The sequence below is a fragment of the Cavia porcellus genome, unplaced genomic scaffold (assembly GCF_034190915.1).
Source record: "Cavia porcellus strain 051 isolate PalLab524CR breed Dunkin Hartley unplaced genomic scaffold, mCavPor4.1 scaffold_23, whole genome shotgun sequence".
NCBI lineage: Eukaryota > Metazoa > Chordata > Mammalia > Rodentia > Caviidae > Cavia > Cavia porcellus.
Genome location: NW_026947506.1, coordinates 32,889,822 through 32,917,777, shown reverse-complemented (window position 1 = coordinate 32,917,777; position 27,956 = coordinate 32,889,822). Strand labels below are relative to the sequence as shown.

General features: G+C 44.6%; 1 protein-coding gene across 1 annotated transcript in view; it reads left to right on the top strand.

Annotated features, from left to right (window-relative positions):
* Gna12 (G protein subunit alpha 12) overlaps positions 1–27,733 on the top strand; it is a 91,269-nt gene extending 63,536 nt beyond the window's left edge. Inside the window, exons 3-4 of the mRNA XM_063234091.1 lie at positions 19,945–19,995; positions 21,470–27,733. Of these exons, the coding sequence (XP_063090161.1) occupies positions 19,945–19,995; positions 21,470–22,039 (621 nt within the window). The 3' untranslated portion in view covers positions 22,040–27,733. The remainder of the gene's footprint in view (positions 1–19,944; positions 19,996–21,469) is intronic.
* The last annotated feature ends 223 nt before the right edge of the window (positions 27,734–27,956 follow it).

The following is a 27,956-nucleotide window of genomic DNA, read 5'->3' as shown; positions in this document are numbered from 1 at the left end:
AAAAGGTGGAAGCAACCCTGATTTCCATCTCCGGTGCAATGGGTAAACAGAATGTGGCCTGTATAAGAGATGGAATTTTATTCAGTCTTAAAAAGGAAAATACTGACACACAGTGCAATAGGGATGAACCTTTACGTCAGCTAAGTGAAATAAGCCAGAAGATAAGTAGAGTCATGCCTTGGTTCTTAAAACTTAATTCTTTGCACAATTCTGGCGGCAGAATTCATTCCACAATTCAATGTAGAAACCCTGGGTTCAGTTCCCAGAAGAACAAATAAAACAAGAAGACAAATACAATGATTTTACCTGACATAAAGTGTCTACAATAGCCAAGTTTATGAAAATAGAAAGTAGACCGGTGATTAACAAGAGCTAAAGGAAAAAGGGAAATTAATATATTAATGAGTATAGAATTTCAGATTTACAGCTCTGGAGCTGTTTCCTAACAAAGTGGATATATACTTTACTGAGCCAAACTTTTAAACATGGTTAGGATATTAATGTTTTCTTTACCATAATAAAAATAGGCAAATGTGTGCTAGCGCCTGGTGATATGGAACAGAACATACAGAATACAGTGGTCCTTCCTTGTAGCTGACTTTCTTCAGAATAAACTGAATTGAATATTTGAGTCAGAAGTAGAGCAGCCGCTGTTCTCTGCCCATTCAGTCATGTGACAAATCTTACTGTAGTAATATTTGCAATCAGCCTAGCAAAACTGATAAATGTTTTGCCCTTAAATTTTAGCACAAGTGATTATAAATGTCAAGAGCTAAAATTTTAGAGAATTATTTGGGCCCCAAACAATACGATTATGCTTTTTTCTTTTAAAGAAAGCTTTTCACTTTCTTCATGACACAGAGACCAACCAGATTATTAATTTTCGGACATACAAAAATGCAGTCCACCTACCTCAACACTGTGTACTCAGCCTGGACAGAGGTATTTAAGATAATTACTGCTTCCTTGAGTCTTAGAGGATTGCATTCACTAAGAGGATTGGGCCAAAGCAAGTTCCGCCATGATGTCTGCATTCCCTGCAGGACCTGCCAGCACAAGCTGAGAAGACCAAAAAGAGGTTCTGAGCCAGCCCTGTGCCCAGCTGGGGCTGAAGCCACTAGGGTTTGCTAGAAACAAGGTCAAACCGAGTGCACTCCCAGCTCTGGGGGCAGGCCTAGGCTTTGATTAAGAAAATAATTTATATATTTGTTAGAAACAAGCAACGCCTCCTGCCCAGAAGCCAGCAGAGAAGAGTGCAGTATCCTACCACAGCTGTGCTCCCCATGATGATGATGAACACAGCTTGGCCTGGGGGTGGTTTTGAGGGTTCAGACTGTTGAGCAGATCGACTTCAGACAGAAAGAATGTCAACTGTGAGCTGGTCAGAAAAGTCTGGAGCCTTCTGTGTGCTGTTCTGTGAATGACAAGCCATGAGGAAGACACTGAGCACGGCCTCCAGGGACCTCTGCGGTTCTTCCTCCAGAGAGAATGTGGATGTGCTCCTGTGAGTCTGTGTGGCACAGCTGGCCCCAAAAACAGGTAGACAGGAGCTGTTCACATAAGTTCTTGGCAGAAAGCACACGCCTGAGGGGGCAGTACATGGTGACTTGCTGCAGAGGCCTTGCCAGGGTGACCCAGGCAGTTGTGTCCCCAGGCCTGCAAGCAGAAAAGGCTGAGACTTGGAGAGAGGTTAGGTGTGTAGAAATTACTTTCAGAAGAACTTTGGTTTCCCTGCCTCCCCCTGCCTTTCTCCTATCTGTGAGAGGATTTTAACTGACTCTGTTTTTGTTAAAGGTCATCTTCAGTCATATTTATGAGTGTTTTCATGAATATATACCTCCAGTTTTGATTTAATTTTTTAAATTTTTTGACCTAATTTCAAACTTAGAAAACTAAGCTTACTCCTGAGCATCCCAGTTTGCTCTGTCCCACCCATTTGCTTTCCCTTCCTCCCTCCACTCTTTCTCTTGTGTGTGATATTTCTTCCGAGTGGTGTCTTTTAACCCATGCCAACTCACTACCCCTCAGAGCTAAGATACAGACATCCTGATAAACATCCAACAGGTGCCAGTCTTAATAGTATAGACCCCACCCATTTTAAATAAGGCACATTATGAAGAGGGCTTTTTGCTTCTTGTTTTCTAACTTAAGGAGTAGAGTAGTTCTAGTCTTTTATTACAAAGAATTTTGACTCTAAGTAAATTTGATAAAAATGGGTAGAACGGAACAAAAACAGGCTGGCCTGTTTGGTCACTGGGCCTTTCTAGCATAGAAACACACATGTTGTTGCCCATACCTCTTCCAGAAGCAGTGGCCATGCTCTGGGGTCGCACGCTGTGGGGTAGCACCAAGCCGACAGTGTGCCACCACCTCACCTATACCCCTCTGGCCTCTCCAGGTTCCATGCTACGCCCCCACCTACACTCCCAGCAGCACGCAGGGCCTTTGAAGGGAGCATGCCCAAGCCTGTAGTTCCATTTAGGAATTGTGCTCAGTTTCCTTTTAATTGACACTTGGGGTCTGTCTAACTTCCTGCTGCAATTTTATTAAATAGCTGTGGTTTAATAAAGATGAAAACAGCTAGTAACAGACTTTGTAATTGGAGCTTTCCTGTGCTGAGAACTTTGAGCCTCTGAAATAGATCTTAGACCTGAACAGTGTTGAGCGACTCAGAAGTTACTCAATGGGAGATGATTAAACTTAGTATGAGCAAAATAGGAGCATGCTTAAGTAAATAACTGGGTTTTGTGGAAACTTTTTTATGTAGTTTTTTAAAGTGTAAATTCAGTGACTTTCAATAAATTTACCAAGTTGTGTAAACATCACCATAAACCCATTTTTAAAACATTTCCATCATCCCAGTGAGGTCCCTCCTGCCTATTCACACTTCTCAGCTCCCAACACCAGACTCTCCCTCAACCACCCTCTGTCTCTCTGGATTTCCTGTACGTGGATTCATACAATAGGTGTCCTTTGTGTCTGGCATCTTTCATTCAGCATAATATGTTTGAAGATTACTTGTATTATAGCATTCATCACATACCAGGATTTTGCTCAGTTTTATTGCTGAATAGTATTCCACTATGTGGAGGGACCACATTTGTTTTTTAAATCTGTTCATCAGTTAGGAGATGGGCAGTTGAATGATTCTCACTTTTTGGCTATTAAAAATAATGCTGCTGGGGGCTGGGGATTTAGCTCAGTGGCATAAGCACCTGCCTTGCAAGCAGGCAGTCATGAGTTCGATCCCCGGTACCGATAAAAAGGAAAAAGACCAAAAAAAAAAAAAAAACACAAACCATAGAAGTCCTGTCAGATTGTGATTTCTGTTGGTGACAGATGCATAATATCAAAGGCAGAATCTTTCGTGTTATTTCTAATAAAAAAACTATAAAAATAATGCTGCTATTAGGTCTAGAGATTTAGCTCAGCAGCATAAGTGCCTGCCTTGCAAGCGTGTGGTTGTGAGTTCGATCCCTGGTACCGGTTTAAAAAAAAAAATTTGCATCAAAAATAATGCTGCTATCAACATTCCTATGGAGCATAATGAAAAGTACTTTAATGGTGCATATGGAGCTGAAGTTCTGCTCTTTTGGGGTGATTTTTATAATAAATAATGTTTACTTTTCCTTTCATTTTCATTCAGCATTATACGAGAACCAAGTTCTGCTGCTGGTGTATTTCATGGTCAGTTTTTGTAAAGCTCAGTCTTTGGGAAAGGCCATTTGTCTTCCATTTGGCATAGTGGCATTAGGAAATGTGAGCAGTGAACAGGGAGACTTCAGCAGTGTGCCTGTGGTCCCCTTTCTCCTGGTATTGTTCCTTTCAGATTCTGCAGCATTTTGGTTTTGGGTTTTTGGGGGCATTTTTGTTGTTGTTGTTGTTGTTTTATTTTTTTGTTATTGTTGTTTTATTCTATTCTTTGACTTTTTAGTGAACATTCTCTTTTAAAAGGAAACTTCATTGACTAATTTTAGTGGATATGTGATAAAATAGTCTGTCTTTCTTGACTGTCTAGTAGCTGAGCTTTAAGAAACAAAATTTTGTGAAATAACCTTAAATTCACTTCTATTTACCGAGCTTAAAAAAATTCTGAAGCATCAAGCAAAATTTTCTGAGAAGGTGGAAACATGTTGCTTTGAGGAGCGATTTATTGACACCTTTCAAATGTCCCTTTGTCCAGAAGGCTTCTGGCTGCTCCAGCTGTGGGTGGCTGGCATCTCAGTTGGCGCTGTTCCTGAGCAAACCCCAGTGTTGTTCCAAGGAGGGTCCCCAGTGTAGCCTGGATTTGGTTTCCATGTCCAGGGCCGTTCCCTGCAGGGCTCACACCCAGGTGCCACTTCACTTGCAGAGGCCCAAGGCCCATCTTTGCAAGGCTGGCTCTGGCTCTTAGAGATATAAGCCACTGGGTATATATTCCACATCCATTTCCTAATGCAGAGAAAAAGACTAAATGACCAGGAAGTTTGGTTACCAGTTGAGCTGTAACCTCTGAATTGATTAGGAATCAATGTCATATACATAACTTCATCCAGACCTTGATTTGCTGCCTGGACTGTGCTTGTGTTGAAGTAGTCTCCTTTGAGGATAAACCAGGGCCTTAAGAATTTTGTTCTGTCTGATCTGTTTTGTAAGTGGTAATTCTTTTTAAGGCCAAAGTTTACTGATGTGATTTTTTTAGGTTAATTAAGAGAGGCTAAAAAGTACCAAAAGTTGAATATGATGGCATGGTCCAATAATAATAAATAACACAGGTACCAGAGGGGCCTGGATCCAGGTCTCCTTTTTGATGCCTGTCATTGAGAAATATAAATGTTTTCATCACAACTCTACCCAGATATTTTAGATCATGAAATAATTTCTTTTTGTGTTGAGCTAGCTTTAGCTTCTGGGGCCACTTCCAGCTCAAACACTCCTTGCTACATTCGCATGTTGGAGCTCTGCACATTCATCCCAAAACTTGATTGAGGAAGTTTGAGGAACTGTTTCAAACGGGGCCTGACTCCCAGCCAGTCGACAGGAGAGGAGCGCAAACAGCCTAGGCATACCACTTTCCTGTCTGCCCCTCACACCCTTCCTCCTGTGGGTCCTGAGGACACAAGTTTTTCCAGGGTTTTCCTTTGTCAGCAGCAAATTTGAGAAACGGTTTGGGGAGGAGAGAGGAAGAGGACTTCTGAGGCTGCTCATTGGTGCTCTCTGGCCACTGTTCTCCTGCGGTCTGGGCTCAGAGTGTTGGTGGAGGGGTGGGCGTGCTGAGTCAGTGTCCTGTGGCCTGCAGGCCTGTCGGCCATCGCGCCAGCCAGGAGAGACAGCACAAGGGTTCTTTATGAGGAGCAGAGCCTTGGGCATCCTCAGGAGATTCCGGGCTGCCCTGCCCTCAGCCTCGCCCTGCAGCTGCCTCCAGTACCCGTCAAACAGAGCTCGTCACCTCCTGCTTCAGAGAGTGCAAAGTGGCCCTGTGTTAAAGAGATTCCGAGTCTGGCAGAAAAAGCTGTTCTAAACAGCCTGTGGTGGGAAGGATGAGGCTGGGTTAGCATCCCACAGAATGGCACCATGACCCTTTCCTTTAGTATACCTCCAGGGCACAGGGTGACTTCTGTGTACCCCATCCTCTCCTTGTCTCACAGCTCTGTGCCCTACCTGTGGTACTCAGGCTGTATCAGGAGTGCAATTGCTGTCCTTGTTCAGATTTTGCAGTTTACTTCTTAGAGACTAAATTGTACCTAATGTCTTAGCTTGGTGTGGTATGTTGTTCTGTTGTCATGATCCTCCCTACCCTCTACTGAACTGCACTGAACCACATTCCCAGACCATTTTTTATTTTGCCAGGCCAGGCTTGAATTTGTAGACCTCCTGCTTCAGCATCATAAGGTTACAGGCCTGCACACTATGCACTGATGTGCATATTAATGGTTACACTATCTACTTCTCAAGCCCTTGCACAGGGGAGAGTTTGGACTTCCATGGCTTTTTGACCTTGGCCAAGTTAACAGTAAGCTTTGGTTTCTTCAAGAAAATGGAAGTCGTCATACTATGTTTGGATTAAATGAGCCTCAGCCTGTCAGGGGCACAGACTGGACCCAGTAGCCATTGTTTGGTTAACCAGCTGAGCTGTGGCTTTGCTAAGATCTGGCCACATGCGTCTGTGACCTTTCATGGTCATATCCATCTGACAACTATGAGCAGGACACGAGGCCACCAAACCTCTCCTAGAAAAGGAACTTGTGTTGACCTCCTCACCCGTAGAGCCAGACCTGCTGATACTTTAAGTATACATTTTGGACAAGTTTTGTTTTCACCAGTTTCTCTTCTGCTTTGCCTTTTTGTAAAGCACCTGGAGCTAGGGGCAGATTGTGGCCCCTAGGTTAGGCTTCTGGCCATGGTATACTCTACCCCAAAGGGCCAGGCTGTGCATTGTTACCACACTTTGTTGACATAACAGGTGGAAAACTGAGCACTAGTTGGACTGAACTTTAGTGATCTGAAGAGCTGCATGGTGCTAACTGCTGCCAAAAGTGTGAACACTTATTAGTTGCTGTCGGCATGTTATTTTTCATTTGAGATGGGTCTTGTGAGGTTGCCCAGACAGGTAACAGACTCATGGGCTCAAGCAAGCCTCCTGTCTCAGCTTCTCAAGTAGCAGGCACCTTTTCATTACAGCAGTGCTGTGAACCTCTCATTTTCTAGGAGCCCATTTTGGCAGCTATTTATTGCAGTGGCAGCTGTTTATTTGCTTTGTTTTTCAGTAAATTCAAGTACATAAAGAACAAATTGCTGCAAGTTGTAAAGCAAATGAGATATAATTGGAGGTTAGGTCTGAGAGGCTGATTTTGGAAACACATTCTCTGTGAGATGGAATTGTCTCTGTCCTTAGAAAGTAAGTAGATGAGAGCAGTGGGAGAGTAGTGGCATAATTCCAATAAGGTGAAGGAGGATGTGTCTCTCTAAACTTTCTTTTTCCAGTTGACTGGACATCAGGTTAAAAAAGAAAAATGTGTGTCAGGTTTTCCTCCTTCCTTTACTTTCTTTCTGAAATGGCTCAAATCCCGTCATCAAACCATCCATCCTGGAATCACATGGTAAAGGTCGGCAGCAGTGAAATGATGCTGCCATGCAAGGCCTGCCTGGTGTCATTCCCTCCGCTTAGCCTGAAGACAGCTCTTAATTAGAGTGCTGTTCTGGCTTACAGAAGAGGAAATCGAGGCCTCTAGAGGTGACCTTCTTCCCACAGCTTGCAGTACCAGAGCTAAGGTTGTTTGGGGTCTGTAATCACCAGGCATCTGACGAGGAACCACGAACCTTAAGAGCTGGTGGAAGCAGGAGGAGCTGAACAAGGTAGATCCCATTAGAGAACGCCCAGCCCAGAGGAAGCCTGACTGTGACAAGGACCTGCACTGCCTGGGCCCTGTCTGAAGAGTGAAGTGGAGTCTGGTGCCTCTTCGGGGCAGAACTCTGCTGTGTCCCTGGAGGAAAGATTAGAAATGGCTGTGGCTAAACTTAGCTCCCTGGATCAGCTGCCTGTAGAAGGAAGTGAGAATGGATTTGGAAGGAGGGGGCTGGGAAGACTTAAAAAGACAGCAGCAGATTTGTGGTGTTTTGTGGGGGTGTGCAAGCCTTCACAGGCTCTTCTGTAGTGCTGTCAGAGACTTCATGGGCCTGACATCATGCCATTGTCTTTATGCCTGTGGAAGAGAGAATAAACAGTGCCCTGTGCCAAGTGCATGCAAGAGTGTTTCCAGTTCCTTCATTTAGCTCAATGGTCTACAGTGGGCTTCCTGGCATCGTGGCCCGACTTTGGGCTTGATGGAGAACAGGTATGGGTGGAGATTTGGAAACAGCCTGCTAGGAAATAATCTAGGTAAACATGACCTCCCCCCACTTGGAGATCCTCAGCATTTTGCAGGCTCCTCTCTGAAGTCATCCTTCTGCATTCTCTCCTCCTTCCACAAGGTGGAGGCAGGAGTAATAGGAAAACAGCTGCCAGGCAGCAAACACAGGCACCTCACCATGCACACTTCGGCTTCCACATGTACCCCTTTTATATATTGCTAACAGAAGTCCTTATATTTTTGTTTCAGGTTTTTTTTTTCACCTTTAGTTCCTCAATCTTAAGGTACTAAGTAACATTCTATTGTTAAAAAAAAATATGTCCTCCTTATGTGTTCATGGTCAGTGACAGAGCTGCTCATTGCTCCTGGCCTTAGCAGTGAGCTGTGTAAAGGAGCTGGGCTTTCCACTGGGACCTCAGTGAGGCTTGAAGGAAAGGCAGAGGATGGTAATTAATGAGATGTGTGTGCACCTCTGAGCAGATGCTTGGAGGGAATTGTGTGGGCTTAGGATCGGCTTTTAATGCTCTGTGTTTTTATCTCTTGGTTGTTTTTTAATCATATATATTTATACACACACACACACACACACATATATATATATATACATAATAATTTTGAGGCAGGGTTTCACTATGCAGTTCAGGTTGGCCTTGAAGTTACTTTGTGGCCTAGGCTAGCCTCGCACTCACGGTGATTCTCCTGCCTCAGCCTCCAGAGTGCTGGGATTACAGGTATGTGCCACCACACCTGGCTATGAATCCTATATTTTTTATGTCCTGTATGATTGCACGAAAATCTAAAAACATGTATGCATGTACAATGGCAAGCCAGACACGTTGGGGCCACCACTTAGGCTGAGAACAAAAGTAGGAACTGGTGGGGCCCTGTGCACACCTCTACCACCACTCAGGACCACCATTCTGGTTGTTGGAGGATGACGTTTTTTACTTGTAGCTTTGCCACTTCTATATTCCTAAACATTAAGCCTAGGAAACACCAGTTGGTGCTTAGGCACATTCCTCATCCAAGCCCGGTCTCATTTCACTGTCTGTAAGGTGGGTTAACTATGACACCTGCCTGAGTATTATGGGGGAACAACAGATTAATAATCCAGGGCACCAAGGACAGCCTCCAGCACACAGGAAGCACTGTGTGTGTATTCATTTTTATGACTAACATTGTATTTAGTTTTTCTTTTTCTCTTTGTGGTATTGGGGAATTGAACCCAGGGCCATCACACCTAGCTACATCTCCAGCCCTTTTTATTGTTCATTTCAAATAGGTCCTCAGAAGTGACTAAATTGCTCAGGATAGGCTCAAACTCATGGTCTTTTTTGCCTTATTCTTACAGAATGCTTAGCTTATAGCCATGTGCCACTACACCCAATTCTGTTTTTTAAGTCCTTGTCAGTGAAGAATAGTATAAAATTTTATTTTGGTTACTTTTCACTCATTGCTGAGACAAAATACCTGATGCCAAAATTAGGGAAGGAAAGATTTATTTATCTTACAGTTTTGGAGGTTTCAGTCCATATTCAGCTGGCTCCAAGGCAAGGTGGTATAGATGAGGGGCAGCCATTCATGGCAGCCACAAACAGCAAGAGCAAAAAGGGCAAAAGAGCAAAAAACACGCCTTCTTTCCTCCCTTATATGTATGCTGGCTCCACTTTGGGGTGAGTGATCCCACCTTAAGGGCATCAGTCCACATGGGCTATCTCTCTAGAAAAGGGGTCTCTAGGTATGTTCTAGGGTCCTTGAGACACTTTTGAGAGCTCTACAGGGTCAAAATAATTCCCATAATAATAGTGAGTGGGTACAGCACTCACACCACTAATCCCAGCGCTAGACAATGAACCAATCACAAACACTAGATTCAGCCACCTCCATGACTGCATGAGGATTGGGGAGCCACCTGGACACAAACCGTAACAAATTTCTACTACATTTCATTTTGAGTTTCACCGTATTAGTACATATGGTGGCACCCTGCTCACATTGACCTGTGCTGTGGTCTGTTGTATGGAGGGTTTACAGTTGAATGCAGAGGTGTGGTGGCTCCCACTTTGGGGTGAGTGATCCCACCTTAAGGGCATCAGTCCACATGGGCTATCTCTCTAGAAAAGGGGTCTGTCTCTAGGTATGTTCTAGGGTCCTTGAGACACTTTTGAGAGCTCTACAGGGTCAAAATAATTCCCATAATAGTAAGATGTTATTTGCCTCTTACTCTCTTTCACGATGAATATCGTTATTGGGAAACTAGCTAGACATAGGCCTAGATATTCTTGGTGTTTTAAATGCTCAATCTTCATTTCAAATACAATAATTATTGCTAGTTCAAAAGCTTGTTTTTTGTTTTTTGGTTGGTTTTTTGGTGTTTTTTGAGAGAGTTGTTTCATTTTTTGTTTTTGGTTTTCCTGTCTTTGTTTTATGTGAGAACAGAATAGTAAAACTACAGGGGATTTCCATAAAAAAAGTGGAGAGGCCAGGTGCTGACTCATCCTGTGCCTTTGGAGCTAGCTAATGACTAATGCTGGGGGGAAGAGAGGCTTCTCAGACAGCTATTGGGTCTTCAGTACTTGGAGCTGGGATGGGGGTTGATCATTATCATTGCTAATCTGGTTTGGAGCAAGCTTTCCTAGATAGGCCCCAGACATTCAACAGAAATCAGGAAACCATTAAGCTGTCAAAGGCAAAAGTGTCTAAGCTTACAGTCAGCTCTGAATAAATTCATATCTCCACTTATTTAGCAGATTTACCTTTGAAGTGCAGAGGACTCCCAGGGTTGGAGTGCACACACAAGCATGCCAGTATGTCATATGGTTCATGATGTTATACCCTAAGAAGCTAAAAATTTTCTGTTGCTGCATATTTGACATGTTTGTCACTATGTGTGGTTAAGAACCTGAATCCTGACATTGGCTGGGCCCTTTGCTCTTCGTGCCACAAGCCCAGTAAGATGTCATCCAGGGCTTCATTCTCATCTAAGCCTTGCTATCTATCTCCATGCTCACCATTGACAGAATTTATTTTATTGTGATTCTATGATTGATGTCCCCGTTTTCTTTGTAACTGCCAGCAAAGCCCACTTTGGCCTTTAAAGGTTACCTTCAGATCCTTGCCACTTGCCCTCCTCTCACAGGATAGCTTTGTGCTTTCTTGCAGGCCTGCAAGACAAGCCTTTTAAAGAATCTCATATTTAGGGGCTGGGGATTTAGCTCAGCGGCATAAGCTCCTGCCTTGCAAGCAGGCAGTCGTGAGTTCGATCCCCGGTACCGATAAAAAGGAAAAAGACAAAAAAAAAAAAAAAAAAAAAGAATCTCATATTTAGATCAGGCTCACCAAGATTACTTCCCAGGATTGGCTTGGAGCAGCTTAGCTGCAAGAAGATGCCCCACCACACCTACAGGTTCCTTCCACACAGGAGGAATGGTGGTACCATGGTGTGTGTCACTGAGGCTCATCATGGCAATACAGAAACTTTCTCCTCACTGAAATCACAAAGATGTTCTGTTAGAAAGTCTGTAGTTTGTTTGTACATTTAGATCTGGGGCCCAGCTTGAATTAGTTCAGTGTATGATTTAGTTAAGGTCAATGTTCTCTTGTTTTGCCCCTACAAACCTCCAGTTTCTCAGCACTATTTCCTTTTATGTTGAGTTGCCGTGACAACTTTTCAAAACTCAGTTGGCCATGGATGTGTGGGCCAGTTTCTGGACTATCACTTCTATTCATTTGATCCGTATGTCTTTTCTTCTGCCAGTACCAAACTGTCACTTCATGGCAAGTTTTAAAATCAAGGCTAGTAAAAACTTTGTTTTTCTTTTGCAGAGTTGTTTGAGTTATTCTCTGTCGTTTTAGAAAGACACATTTTAGCCCACACTTATCTGAACACCTACCAGGATTTTGCTTGGGGTAATAGCAATTCTGGAAGTCAATTTCAGGAGGTTTGACTTCTTACACTGGTGACTTTTCAGTTCATGAACTTTGCATATGGCATCAATTGTTTAAGTTTTGAATTTTTTGCATAAGTGTGCACCGTTACAATAAAGGTTTTTCACAGTTAAAAGAAAATCCTGGGGCTGGGGATTTAGCTCAGCGGCATAAGCTCCTGCCTTGCAAGCAGGCAGTCATGAGTTCGATCCCTGGTACCGATAAAAAGGAAAAAGACAAAAAAAAAAAAAGAAGAAAGAAAGAAAATCCTGTTTTAGCTAGTGCAATAAGGCCTCAACCTTATAGGAAATGTAAGACATACAGATCAGAAAAGGAGAAATGAAACTGTTCCTGTGGGCAGATGAGATGGAAAACCCCAAGAAGCCCACCAAGAAAGCTGTAAACCAGTAAATTAATTTACCAAGGTTACTAACAGGGATATAAGATCTGTTATTTTTCTAGTTGCAGAGACAAAATACCCAATACCCAAAGTTGAAAGGAGAAAAGGTTTACTTTAGCTTACAGTTTTAAAGATTTCGGTCTATTGTCAGCTGGTTCAAAGCAAGGCATCAAAGCAGAGGGGCATCATAGAGGAGAAACAGTTGATGGTGTGGCAGGCAGGAGGCAGCAAGCAGCAGAGCAAGCTTGCCACCCTCCTCCCTTCATGTTCCATCTAGGCTGTTGACTGATACTGCACATACCCAGAGTGGAACTCCCATTATCCACACCCAGAAATATGCTAAACCCATTTATTTATCATGTACCCTTAATTCTAGTGTCACCCTAAATCTAGCCACCTCCAAAAACCCCACATACATCTAGGCTACCACCGTTCTGGAATATAATGCTCTGGGTTCTCTTCTCAAAACAAAGTCTTTCACCTTTGCAATTGGAAGACTGTAAAGAATGGAGTCCTGCTGGTTCTTGTAATGTCCTCAAGCTATCTTTTTTATTGTCCTGTTTGTTCTCAACAACTAAGTTCTCCTCTGCTCCATCTTTGTGATCTGCAGCTTAACTGGAGCATTTTTTTCTGGCCAAACTCAAAGCTTTTGAAATCATTCTGCTGGGCCATTTGCTCTTGATTCTCAACATAGATCTGGCTAAAAATCCCCAGTGGTAGCCACGCCACCACCTCAGCATTGGACTGCCTTGAAATTTCTTTTGCCAGATTAATTAGTCCAGGCAATGTCAATCTCAGGCAAAGTCTCTAGATAAGAGCAAAATACAGACAATTTTTTAACCAAAGCATAACACACATGGTCTGGAGTCCAACAAGGCAGTCTTTGTTCCTGACTGAAAGGTTCTGAACTTGGTTTTTATCAGGTGCATTTCTATTAGCATTCTGGTCTTCTGAACTCAGAGCAGGCTACTAAGTTCAGTTTACAGCATTCTAGGACTGCTGCTTCAGCTAGCATGTCCAAACCTTTCTAAACTTTCCCCACAAGCCGGTTCCAAAGGTTCCTAAACTGTATGGTCAGATATAGTAACAGCAACAGCCCCATTTCTGTGATAACAAATTCTGTCTTAGGTACTTTTATAGTTGTTGAGACAAAATACAGTGGTACCTTAATTTTTTTTTTCTGTGGTATCTTAATTTACAAACTTAATTCTTTCCATGATTCTGATTGCAGAATTCATTCCATGATTCTTCTCCCCGCCCGGGTACCGGGGATCGAACTCACAACCGCCTGCTTGCCAGGCAGGTGCTTATGCCGCTGAGCTAAATCCCCAGTCCCAGTTCCATGATTCTGGATTCCATGTTGCCTCATTTTTGAGTACATGAGGCTTTGTGGGGACATCTGGATACAAGCCATACAAAAAATAAGTTTTATATCTATATTCTACTAAACACATGCAATCAGAAATTTTAAATGCCTCACTACTGAGAGTTGCTTAAAAAATGAAACACTTTGGTATAAATTTAACAAAGATTTGTGTGATGAAAATTATAAAACACTCATTAAAAAATTCAGACAGAAAAGCGATCTGGAGAAGGGACCATAAAAATGATCAAGGTTCAGCATGTATATATACCAGTTCTCCAAGGTGAACGTAATTATTGCTTATCGTCAATATACTTAAATTTTTTTAAATCCAATGATCTGTATGATAAGGAGGCAGATAGACACTTAATAAAATTTTTTCTTAAAAAATCAGATGATCTACTACAGAGATCCTTTTTTTGTCCCCATCGCAGTCCAGAAAGTTTGTATTTGTAATCCCATGGAAACATTAATGAAATTCTAGCAAGCTAATTCCAATCAACTACTTCAGTACAACCCATGGCGAGAATAAAGACAATGTGACATTTATAATTATGGGCAGCCAAGGGATCCTAAGTCCAGCTAAGATGAAGGTTCATCAAAACAAAGGCCTTGACCCAGGGCCTAAGTCAGATTTTATTAATATGTGAAGAAGGGAGTGGCTAGAGGATGAGTGACTGTGAGTGAGAATGGTGGGAATTATGTGAGTCCTGTGGGCTGGGCTAATGAGGAGGCCAGAAGGCACCTCTGCAGTATGCAGGGAGAAGGATAAGCAGAAAGATCAATCTGTATAACACAATTGAGGTAGCATTTAATGTTTAGGCAGCAGTGCCTCAACTCTGCTCTGCAAACTTCTGCTCTGGGAAGTCATAGCCTCTTGTCTTGAGGCTCAGACCCAACTGACAGCCGTGGAGCAGTGCTCTGCCATCGCACTTGGCTAAACCATGTTTAGGGAGGCACTGGAGCAGGGAAGCAGCAACTGTCACCTAGCTTCAAAGGTTACGCATCAGCACCTCAGCTAGCCCTATTTATATTGCTTAGAGCAACTGAAAGGAAAAGGAAATAGTTTAGCCAGCTCTCTACATATCAGTACATGGAAATAAGGCCAAGTTTAGCCAAAATGGAGGTAATTGCTGTTTATTCGAGAGTTGTCCGGGTGGTCTCCAACAGTCTACATGATGGGGAGACATAGCACACTGTGCTCGTGGATTGGAAGACTCAGTGTTGTAAGGAGGGTACTTCTTCCCAAACTGATATACAGATTCAGCTGTTCTTACCAAAATCTCTCCAAGCCTGTAAATATTCTATAATTTATCTAGAAAAGCACTGGAATAGCCACACACAATGAATGAATTAAATAATTAATTAATGAGTACAAGAGGAGTGATCCCTCTGCCTTACTTTAGGTCTTACTATAGAGTGGCAGCCCTCAAGAGGACTGGTCAAGGGGCTGCCGTGTTGGTCCATGGAACATGAACATGCACAGTGCCTCACTGTGCCAACTGGGTCCCAATGGAGGGGCAAAGCAGTCCCATGAGGAAGGTAGCATTTCATCAGATGGTGCTGCAACCAGTGGCGTCTGTAGGCAAGAAAACTCACCCTTGGCTCAAATCTCACATCTTATACACAAGTTGACTCAAACTGAATCACAGTTTTTTTGTTTTGTTTTTTTGTTTGTTTGTTTTTGTTTTTGTTTTTATTTTTGTTTTTTGTATCAGAGATCAAACTCAGGACCTCGCATTTTCCAGGCAGGCACTTATGTCACTGAACTAAATCCCCAGCCCCTGAATCACAGACTTTAATATAAAGACCTGAAAACCTGGGAAGATAACATAGAAACTCCTTGGGACCTGGAACTTCGTGAAGAGTTCTTAAACATGACACCTAAAATGTGACTGGTACAAGAAAAGGACCTAATTTTCTCTTACAGACTGAGAGAAAGGATCTGATTCTATGAAGAACTCTCAAAACTGTACTAACCCAGAATAGGAGAGCATTACACTAATCCGAGTAGAAAACAAAAAGAGACCCTTGTGATGGGATGACCAAGGGAGCCGCAGTGCTACACCCTGAAACACATTACACCAATGTCAGCCCCAGATTCTGCCAAGGATGCTGCCCCCAGTCTGCAGTCCTACTATTCAGGAAGCTGAGGCAAAGGAACACAAGTTTGAGGCCAGCTTTGCAACCCTGTCTCCAATGCGAGGAGGTGCCTAAGGATATAGCTTAGTGAGGGAGCACTTGTCTAGCATGCATGGGTTCCATCCCAGGACTCTATGCACACACTGTGTACACATGCACACGCACACACAGACACGCAGTTTCTAGTCTTTGTATTAGACTGTGTTTGTGAGGTATAACTACTAGGATAAACGGGTGACAGGTACATGAGACCATTGTGTATGATCTTTGCAACTTCCTGTGCATCTGTAAGTATTTCAAAATACACAATATGTAGCAAATAAAAGTTACCCCTAAACATTTTGTTTCTTGGTGGTGGTGTGAGTGGAATTACTTGTTTTTGCTATTGTTGTTGTTGTTACTAGTATATAAAAGTATTCTTGATTTTTGTACATTGATCTTGTATCTTCTGAATTTGCTAAACTCATTTACTGGTTGTATCATTAGCTTTTTTTATAGATTACTTAGGATTTTGTATTTGAGCAGTTACGAGATCTGCAAATTTAATTTTGTCTTGCTTCCCCAGTCCCTGTGCTTCTTGCTTGCTTTGTGTGTGCGCTGGGCTGCTATCTCACTGCCTTGCTCCCATAGATGCCCTTTCACTGTGGACCAAGCTGTATGATGGTGGCCTTGTCTTCCCCAAACGTTGGGGGAAGCCATTCCACATGTCATTAGTTACGATGTTAACTGGAGGTGTTTTGTAGCTGCCCTTAACCAGACTTTCACTATTTGTAGTGTTTAGTGGGAGATTTTAACCTTGAATGTACGTCAGAGTTTTCAAGTACCTTTTTTATGTGTTTATTACAATGTTCATATGTCCTTTCTTCCTTAGTTTGTTAGAATGGTGATGTACTCTTCTTTATACTGTTGGAATGGATTTGCTAAGGATATTATGCTCAAGTGGGATATTGGAACGTTACTTTCCTTTTTTGGTAATGCTTCTGGTATCAGGATTATGCATGCTAGCCTCATATAAGGTGCTGAGAATTATCTCTTCCTCTGTGATTTCCAGAAACAGTTTGCATACAATTAGTGTAATTCTTGGAGTGTTTGATGGAATTCACCAGGAAACTATCTAGGCCTGGAGTTTTCCTTTAGGGGAGTTTTTTTTTTTTTAATATTTAAATTCAATTTTTCAGCATAATATAGGACTATTCAGATTTTCTGTTCCCTGCAGTGTCACTTTTGATAAGTTAAATTTTAAAAGCAGTTTGTCAGCTTTATGGAAGACACCCAGTCCGTCAGCATTAAGTTGGCCGTGCCCTGCTCGTGTTCACCTAGGGTTTTGCAGGGTCTGCAGAGAATGTCCTTCACTGGTCCTCAGGATTTCTATCTCACTCTCTGGCTTCTCTAGCTGGAAGGTCCCTGCTGTTGACTTTGTTAAAGAACCAGCTTTTGGACCTCTTCCTTTCTTCCTTCCTTCCTTCCTTCCTTTCTTCCTTTCCTCTGTCTTGCGTGTATCTGGTCCTAACTCATCATCTCCCCCTGCTGTTTACCTTGGATTAACCTTATTCTGCCTCTTTAGGCCCTTTGAGGTAAAACCTTGAGATCATTTACCTTTCCTCACAAGAACATTTAAAAGTACAGATTTTAGGGCTGGGGATTTAGCTCAGTGGCATAAGTGCCTGCCTGGTAAGTACAAGGTCATGAGTTCAATCCCTGGTTCCACAAAAAATAAATAAGTAAAGGAAGGAGTGGAGCCTTAATTATAGAGCCGTGGATTTAGCTCAGCAGCATAAGCGCCTGCCTGGCAAGTGCAAGGTCATGAGTTTGATCAAGTACAGATTTCTCTTCTAAAAGCTGCAGTAGCCACATCTCAGAAATCTTGATGTTACTATTTTCATTAAGCACCAAGTATTTTCTGATTACTTTATGGCTCCTTCTTGATTTGTAGCCCAGCTGGGTATTTCTGACTCGGAGTTCCTGGCTGTCTTGCTTACATTACCATCTGTCTGGATGTTTTATCCATTTCCTCCTTTAGCTTTCTTAGCATATTTATCACAGTTATTTCAAATTCCCAATCTGATCATTCCAAAACCTCCGCAATGTATAAATCTCATTCTGATGCGTGCTTTGTCTCTTTAAACTATAGTGAGTTTTGTGTTTGTTTGTTTGTTTGTTTGTTTTTGTTTTTGTTTTATCATCTAACTTGGCTCTAATTTTTGCTTGAAAGCTGCTCAGAACATACCAGTTACTGGCTCTAGCAATACCTTCTGCTCTTACTAAGCCACAGTTCTCTGTGTCTGCCTGCCTGTCTTTCCGGTTTGGAAGAAGCAGTTTGCCCTGTGACCTCAGTTCTCTGTTGTATTTAAGAAAAGCTGTTGATTTTCTGTTTGTACGTTTCTTTGTTGTGAAGGAGGGTGTAATGAGTCACTTCCATCACTGGGATAAAATACGTGATACCCACAATTTAAAGAGAGGTTTATGTAGCTTGTAGTTTCAGAGAGTTCTATCCTTGGTTAGTTGGATCTAAGGCAGAATAACCCTAAATGACTTATGTGCATTCAAAGAAATAAAACAAACTGAGACAATGGGCCATTTCAGTGGAGAAAAACAACAAAAGTTTTTCTGTATTAGACTCTGATATGTTTTAAAGTCTAGTTAGAAGATACTGATTTCAAAGTCAGTAGAGATATTTACATTTAAACTGGGGACATACCCTTACTATCTAAGCACTTTGTTCTTGATTGTGCCCTCTGAGGCCCTTTTCATTTTACTTGTACACAAGTCTCTTCATATCTTGTAACAAGAACAGTGGCTATGGCATTTGCATTGCTGTGACTTTTAATGTCCAACCAGCTGAAATCCCTGCTGGGAGAGCTGCTTCCCCCACTAGCCTGCCTGGTAGACATGGTGGAAAGCATGGGAGGGACATGGCATGAGCTCACATGATCATCCCCAGGTCCTGAGCAAAACGCAGGAGATGGAAGAGCAAGGCCTCCTGGGGAAGGAAGACTTCCTAAGTCAGATGCGCTGCATTTTCCCCACCAGCTGCTTCCTGCCTGTGTGTGGGACAAGCAGACTTGCCAAGAGAGAAGGCTCAGAGCTGCCAGCAGGAAGGGCCAAGCTGCCCCACTGTCTATATGATGGCTATTCATGTGGAAGGATTTGTGCAGAGGGAGAGTCTCAGGTGTCTGTTGGCCAGACTGGACCCCGGGCAGGTGAGGACTCTATCCTGGACTCCGTGCTTTTGCTCACTGCAAGGCAAGCCCTGCAAAGCAGCCCATGCTCCAGCACACTGACATGAGGAGGAAACTGCCTTGCTGGTTAGCATCTATGTTGGAAGGCAAGAAATGTCTGTGTATTTTTACTTACTTATAATACTCTCTTCTGAATCATCCCACAGCCTGCATTCCAGAGTGGGAAGGCTGACCCTTCACTGAAGGAAATTGCTCCACAGTTCTTTCTTTGAGCCGTCTAGGCAGAAAGGGGGAAAGACAGACTCACGCAGGACTAGTAGCCCCTGTCACTCCTCATCCATTTTTTTATGAAGTCACAAACTGTATTCTAGTGCCCTGCCAAGAGTCTCCTGAAAAATCTCTAATGATATGTGTGGCCTGGTCTCTGTCCATGTGTATGAAAAGGTACAATGTGACCTATTTACAAGTCCCTGAGATGATGACACTCACGACTGGCCTCACTGGGATTCATCTTTCAGAGTAAGGTCCCAGGGAAGTCCCATGAAGAGCAGCATCCTTGTCCTATGTAGAAAAGAACTCCTTGCACCGTGAGTTTGTGAAGTCGTTCATTCCCTAAAGCAGGATCATATTTAGTCCAGGAAAAAGACTGGTCAGTCCACCACAGAAATGCAAATGGAAGATCCTCCTCGTTCTGCACTGAAAATCAGATCATAAGAGTGCAAAGTCAATAGAATGCCTGTAGAAACTGGAAAATATGTTTTCTTTGGCACTTCTCATCAGGGTTTACTATTTTTAAAGCCATTGTCCAGGATCCTGGCTCTGGGCCTGTCCGTCCCTGGTACCCAACACAGAGTAGGCCAGCATCCACCAGGCATCAGCTGTATAGCAAAACACTGAGAAATAATAGTTGGATTTCAAATTTGGGGGTTGAAGCTATAGTAACAGCATTATTTTTAAAACTGTATTTATAATTTTAAAATTATATGTGCATTGTTTTGACTTTGCTGTTTGCACAGCAGAGTGGCTCTGTTGTTACCCTACTCAGTTCTTTTCATCAGGTTCCCTAATCCAAACTGAGTCTCAAATGCTTTTCCTCCGTGACAGGGTGAATCAGTGAAGTACTTCCTGGATAATTTGGACCGGATTGGCCAGCTGGTGAGTAACACCCCCTCCCCTCAGTCTTTGATCCAGGGTTAGAAAACCTTTATTTCAGTTCCCATGCAAGTAGTCAAGGCTCTGACATGCTAACGGGACAACACATTATTCCAGTTCCCCTGAACAATACTGTAATGTCATGTTCTTGCTTGGATCTCTGCTTTGTCTAAGGTGGAAGGGGGAAATTTCTCTGTGAAAAGGACTTCCCGCAAATCACTGTGAAGAGACAGAGGAGTCCTCCCATCAAAGGAGGGTTTCCTGTAACTTGTTCCTAATGGTAAAATCAAGAAAATACAAAATCAAGTAGTATAACATGACCCCAAGTGCAGTGACCATCACTTTGCCCTGCCTGATCCCCAAGGACAGATCCAGCATCACACCCTTTCCACCCTGGTGTTCTCATGAGATTCTGAAAATCACAACTACAATACCCTGAGCTGAAAAAGTAGTAGTACTTCCTTACCATCAATCAGGATCCAGTTCTGAGACTTTTCCCAGCTGCCTCATGAATGTTTTCCTGGTGCTACTGCTGCTTTTTTTTGTTTGTTTGTTTTTTTGTTTTGTTTTGTTTTGTTTTGTTTTGTTTTAAGAAAGCAATTTGAGTCAGCATCCTCATGGTCAATGTCACTTACATTTCTTTTAATGTTTTCCCCTCCCATCTTTTTTCCTCTTCATTTATTGAGTGAAGTAACTAGATCACTCATCCCATAGGGTATCTTAGTCTGGATCTTGTTGACTATCCTGCATTGTGGTTGATGTGGCTTCTTTGTCACCTCTGTGCCTTGTGACCTGGCAGTCAGCCCTCTAGGTTTGAGCTTAGGGTTAGGGATTTGGGGAGAGTCCTGCGTGGTGACTTTGTGCAGCAGGGACTGAAGGACTCTTCATAATCCATGATCACAATGGCTGGAGAGTTGTGTTTATGATGCTAAAGACTAAAGCCTTTTCCGAGGGGCTTGCTGAGTGGCAGAGGATGTGCTTAGCATGTGCAGGATCCTGAGTTCTGTCCCTAGCACCAAAAAGAAAAAGGTTTCCAAAATAATGTAGTAGTTGTGTGTGTGTGTGTGTGTATGTGTATGTGTGTGTGTGTGTGTGTCTTAGATTAAATATAAATTGCATTGCTCTGGAAGTTAGAAAAGTCAAATGTATCCGTGGTGCAGAAACAAACCAAAAGAGGCAGTGAATTCACTCTAGGAAAGAAAACCCATGAGGTTTTACACTGGAACCTGGGGTGAGGATTCTGATGGTTCATTCTTCCTCAGACCGAGGGGCCGCTGTTTCTATTAAAATGCACTTAATCTTTTCACTTTGCTTTATGGTAAATTTATAGTTCTGGAAGTGAAATTTGATTTTGGTGTTTAGTTACACTAATTTGTAATATGTTTAACTATTCTCTCCACTCCTTTTGCTTTTTGTTCATTTTTCTCTCCGGTTCTTCTCTTTCCCGTCTGAATGTCCTGCATCCCATGTTTTACAGAATTACTTCCCTAGTAAGCAAGATATCCTGCTGGCCAGGAAGGCCACCAAGGGAATTGTGGAACATGACTTCATTATCAAAAAAATCCCCTTTAAGATGGTGGACGTGGGTGGCCAGCGGTCTCAGCGCCAGAAGTGGTTCCAGTGCTTTGATGGGATCACATCGATCCTATTCATGGTGTCCTCAAGTGAGTTTGACCAGGTTCTCATGGAAGACAGGTGCACCAACCGGCTGGTGGAGTCAATGAACATCTTTGAGACCATAGTTAACAACAAGCTGTTCTTCAATGTCTCCATCATCCTGTTCCTCAACAAGATGGACCTCCTGGTAGAGAAAGTGAAGACGGTCAGCATCAAGAAGCACTTCCCGGACTTCAAGGGTGACCCACACCGGCTGGAGGATGTCCAGCGCTACCTGGTCCAGTGTTTTGACAGAAAGAGACGCAATCGTAGTAAGCCCCTGTTCCACCACTTCACCACTGCCATCGACACCGAGAACATCCGCTTCGTGTTCCATGCCGTGAAGGACACGATCCTGCAGGAGAACCTGAAGGACATCATGCTGCAGTGAAGGAGAAAGTCCCTCATCTTGTAGCATCCCTGAGCAGCCCCGCGGCTGCCACCCGGGTCCCTTGGGGGGTGTCCATGTGGCCTTCTCAGACCAACATCACCGGACATCTGGCCCCACAATGCTGGACAGCAGCCAGGCCAGCAAGCATCAGGAAAAGGACATGGGGACTCTGATGTTAGCTACTGAATCTGGGGACTAGTGAAACTACTGAAAACCCATGCGATCACTTTGGTGTTAATCTGTAATCTCTGATAACACGGCTTCCTTCTTTCTACAGAAACCCTATTCCTTTCCTGGCACAATGTAACCAAGGGTCGTGTGTGTACACATACTTGCTCTCTAATGACAGAAGCACAGACCCAGCTGGCCTCGCAGATGGCATTCCTTTCTAACTTGCACGTCTCCGCAGAGACAGACTAACCCGAAAGCTTTGCCTCGCAGTATTTTGCAGAGATGCATGGCAATGCTGCTAAGCTCAGAGCTCGAGCTGGCCCTGCAGTCCTGGCTCAGGGTCCAAGTGCCACCTCCCAAAGTGAACACACTGCCTTTACAACTGTGCCAATGTCCTAAGCACCCCCACTCCAGGTGTGTGCCTGGGAACCCTGCCCCTCACTGTGAATATGAATGATGAGATTGGGGGCTGTGGCCCTGCCTTAATGCCCTGGCAACAGACCTGGCCTCATCAGCTTGCCCAGCGACATGGTGCAGAGTGGGGATGGCCACTTCCCATGGCTCCTGCTCTGCCTGGGTGCACACAGTGGTGCTTGTTAATGCCTTACCCCTCCCTCATGCCAGATGGCAAAGACACATCAACAAGTGACCTTGCAGATGGCTTCTTATTCTGACTTACAAGTCATCTTCCAACAGGACAGTTGACAGTATGTGGCACCCTCTTTTGAGCATAGTAGAGAGCATCGTCTCCCTCTCCTAGGCTTCCAGAAGCTGCCAGGGGCACTTGTAGTGCTTTCATGAGTGCCCCAGCTGCTCCAGAGCCCATCACAGCTGACCCTCAGGAAGCCCATAAGCCCTGGAAACACAAGGGTCCTTGTGCTCAGCACATCCCTCGGTCTGGCCCTAGCAGAACTCGCGCTTCTGTGGCTGCACACACAGGCGCGCTGTGGAGAGATGGGAGAGCAGATGCAGTAGGAGGCTGTGCAGGAAGACTCGAGCCGGTGCAGTGTCAGCCTGTCCACTTACTGCCAGCTGTCTCCCTGGGCTTAGAAATACATTGCCACTCAGACTGGCTCCCCTGCTACCCTCCGAAAGAGTCTGTCCAGGAGTGGGAGCAAGGCTTTCCCTAGCATTTCAAACAAGAGAGAAATTGGCAACAGATGTTGCAGCTCACTAACCCGTCCGAGGGCCTGTCCCAAGGCCACACTGCTCCTGACCTTGTGTCCCATATGCGTCTTGCTCTTGGCTCTTTTCAGCAACCAGATAAATAGGAATCTGTGGCTGATACTAGATCAGAAGAAGAGAAGCTTGTTTCTGCGTCATCCTGTGATCATAATGCTTTCATTAGGGGACAGCAGGAAACCTTTCAGTGTTCAAAGGTTTGTGTCAGTGTTTGCTAGAGTTTGGGCTCTTTTCTTTGGCTGAAGAGAAGTTGCTGGTTTTGTACTGCTTCCTGTATAGCTCTTCAAGGCTGAGGGATGTCGCCAGGGTCAGTGCCATGTTTAAGGAAATGAGTAACGTTGGTAGAGCCCATCCAGAGAGGCTTTTTTGGGCATGGGCCTGTCTCTCCAGTGAGCTGCCCTGGCCCAAAGTGTTTGCTGTGTCTCACATGGAGTCTCAGGCTAGAGACCCAGAGGAGAGCATAAGCTGTTCCTCCCCCATGTGGGGCATGCTGCTGGGCTCTGTTGGAGGCCACCGTGGCTGGTGCTCCCAAGCCAGCCTCTGGGAAAGTTTTCCCTCTCGCAGCCTGACATGTGTACCGTCACTTTCAGGCCTGGAAGCACAGCCATAATGAGACAGAGTGACTTCTGTCTGACAAAACAGAGAGCAGGCGGGACACCAACAGGCTCGAGTCCTCAGCCAACCCAGCCTCTGGCCCCAGGCCCAGCTAGCTGAGCCTCCACAGCCTCCTCTTCCTAATGCGGGGGACTAGGGCATCCATCTAGGGGCGCCCCCGCCCAGAACTCTGTGTGGTGTAGAGTTGAAGAAGAGGCCTGTCTGAAGGCTAAACAAATCATTTACAACTTTCCTACACATAGATTTTAGTCATTTTTGTCTCCAAAACCTTAGGCTTTTGTATTTTTTTAATTTCACTGTTACCCTTGGTTATTGTCTTTCCTTTTTTATTGTGGATATTGGAGAAGCAGGAGGTGGTCATGCCTCATCTATTACTGCAGAAATATAACAATAAACTTTCTCAAAATAAGACTGTTCCTCATAGTTATACTGTCTATACTAAAGAACACAGTGTAGGTCTTTACTGATAGCTATTTTTAACTCTTGTTTGTAAAGAAATCAAAGATTTCAAGTCATAGTTCCAATTTATAGAGCTCTCTAGAATTCTTACTCTTGTAATTTTCCAACTTCTTTGATTAAAAAAAATGAGTACAGTTATTTTAACTCCATGATCAAAAAAATTACATTGAAATAATCTGTTGTGAGTGACAAACTTAAGGGTCCTGGGACACATTTCCTCATCCGGTATTGTAGGACAGGCATCCCTTGGGATGGTCATCCAGAGCCAGCTGCTCTTCCAGTGGCCAGGAAGGTCTGGCTTGAAGATTTGAGTACCTTCAGTCTCCAATACTGCTTAAAACGAAGCCTTATATTTTCTTTGTTTAATATAAAATATCACTCAGTATTCAAAGCGAACACTAATTTTTTATTTTTCAGTAAAAACTCCAATCCTAATGTCACTTGAAGAAAGTTCACTGTTTGTCAATCGCAGCTTTCATTTCCACATATCAGAAAACCTGGTGTGTAGGAGAGCCTCAAATACTGTTTTGAATAAAGACCATTACCTCTGACGTGTCTAAAAGCAGCAGTAGCACCTACATGAACTACACGCATGTGTGAGAAGCCCTGGGGTACCCAGCCATTGACTGGAGACCAGCAGGGCGCAGGGCACGGAGCAGTGCTGTGGGTCCAGCTCCCGGCTGATAGATGATGGTCCCAGCCAGAGAACAAGGAGCCACTCTAACAGCCCAGGTGCCTTCTGGTCATTGCCGCAGCTGGTAGCTGGAGCCTTCTCACATTCTCCCAACAAATGGGCTGTGAGGAGGAGGACTGTATGTCACTCAGTGCACCACCCTTGGCATCTCAATGCTTCCATTTGTGATAGTTGGACAAAATAGTGATTCTCAGCTCAGGGCAGACTTGGCCTACCTGAGCAGCTTCCGTGTCGCAGGACCCCTCAGACCCAGCCCCCATCTGTGGGTCCTGGGAGACAAGTGTACAGGACGGTGGAGGGCCACAAGAGTAGGCAGTCCTCGAAGTTTCCCACAGGCAGGTGGAATTCTGCATTTGCAATGATGACCACTGTCACTTGCCAGAAAGGAAGCCCCTGGCTGTGACCAATAGCAGCCTCAGGAGGAAACATGCCCATTTGGCACAGTGAAGCCCCTACTCACAAGCTTCCCATGCCCAGGTGGACAGCCCTACAGATTCCTGGTGCCAGATTCCTTGAGGAGCCTTAGGGGCAGGCGGCATTGCAGGGGATTAGGATGCTGGGCCAGTCTGAGAGCCAGTATTGGGGCTGCAGCCTTCTGGCCAGACACCTGCATAAAGACAGTGCTGGAGAAAAGTCCACACAGCTGACAAGGAGCTGGCACAGGCCTCAGCTCTAGCTCCCTCCAGGAGGCCACGGCTGGACCCTGGGGAGAAAGATCTGTAAGACAAAAGCTCTTGCGTGCAGCTTGGATGGGCCAGAAGCTGATACTGCTGTCTAAACCATGTTTCACAGCAGATGACATGCCAGCTGGTGCCCATATCTGGGAAGAGGGAAGCTCTAGAATCGGGGAGGTAACCTCAAGTGGGGCAGTGCTACTTCTGCCTCAGCAGCCCAGATTTCCAGACTATTCCACATGCTGTCCTGAGGCTGAAGAGGAAAATCAGAGTGCTGGAGGAGACCTGCCATCTACCCCTTCAGAGCTCTCTAGAACCTGAAGCCTGGTGGTTCTCAGGGTTGTAGAGCAGGAGATCTGACCTCCAGACCAAAGCATCAGTGTCTCCGCAGGAACACTGACCTCCAACCATAGCAGATCACCAGTGGCCTGAGCCTCCCTTAGCCCCTCTTGCTCACTACCCTGAGTGCCTCACACCCAGAACAGATAGCTCTGCCCACCTGCAGGCTGCCACTGCCACTTCCACTCTGAGCCCTCAGTATAGCCATACTTGTGCACCTCAGATGTTGCCCACGCCTTACTGAACTGGTCCCTTAAGAAGCAAACTTTTTCCACATGTGAAATTCTTATGCAAAAGAACCACTCTCCGAACCCAAAAGGAGCAGCAAGAGGCCACCAGAAATATGTGAGCTCCAAAACAACCTGCAGGATGGGTGTCCACAGGAGTTGGTGACCATACTTACAGAGCAAGGGATAGGAAATGGGAAGCTTAGAATAGACAATTTTCCTGCCCAGAAAGCAAAGGAAATAGGTGGCCACACGGCCTTTCTCTGTGGGCTGAACGAGAATTGACGTGGCCTTTAACCCTCCCCTGAGGTTCCTGTATTTTGAGCCTGCAGACCTCACATCTGGGTTGGGCTGCAAACATGGCCTATTCCTCACTTCACAGAGACAGCAGAACCTACCCGCTTTTCACCCTGCAGCCTCGGCCGATCAGCAAGGTCACAGCAGTCTGGGAGTGCTCTGAAGTATAGGCAATGTGTGGGTGGCCTACAGCACCCATCTCCCACAAGTGGGGGTCCCCTCTTTATCCACAGCCTCAGAGTTACATAGGAGGCCGCTGCTATGGAGGAGTGTCTCTCCGCTGCCCTCAGTAAGGTTGGTGCACACCAAAGGCAGGCTTGGAAACTCGAATATCAAAGACCGAACCAGACTTGTACCTGAAAGACCAGTAAAATCAGGCCTGAGCCTGCCCTGTCTCCCCAGTCATGGGAGGATGTGCTTTTCTAGGTTCACCATCCAGTCAGTGGACGGAGACTGTCACCAGCTTTTGTGAGCTGGGGCCCAAAGGGTCCTGAAGAATGAAGCACTGAATCTGTCAGTCCCAGGAACCTCACAGAATTACCTTTTGAACTCAAATGCAAATTGACTTAAAACCATCTCAGTGTCCCTTGACTCCATTAGAACCAACTAAAGCCCATCACCCTGTCCTTCTCTGTCCCCAGTGTTAGTGTGCCTGGCCCTGCTCAGCACCAGCCCATCCTGCACCACCTTGTGCCTAACCTGTCACCCAGGGAGCCCAGTCCGCATGATGAAGGGAGGTGAGGCCCTGCAGAAGGGATACTGTGGGGATGGCTTTGGCCTTGAAACTTCCTGAACCTGACAGACACCTCAAACACCAAGAGGCTATAATGCTGTGTCAGGGGGTCCCCAGGGAGTGACCACCAAAACTGCCCGGGCAGGACCAACTACACTGTAACCAGTCTCCACTTACACATACTGTGTCTAGGCTAAGGTGTATGTGACAAAGTGTAAAAAGTGTGTCTTACAGCCACAGCGGTTGGTTCAACATGTTTTGTATATATGATTTTTACAAATTATTAAAATCTGCCTTAAATTACTTGTGTCTTCCTGCCATGTTGTTTCCCACTGGAGCCCTCCTGACTAGCCACCAGCCACCACCTCTAAGCGAGAGTGTGGTAACAGTGACTCCTTGAACACGTGTTTAGCATTGCATCCACAGGACCCTGGGGTGGAATCACAGGTGCCTCTCCAGAAGCAGGGGGTCTCTTTGTGGTCCATGTGGGTGTAAGACACAGGTCTGGTGCCCAGGCCACCAGGCA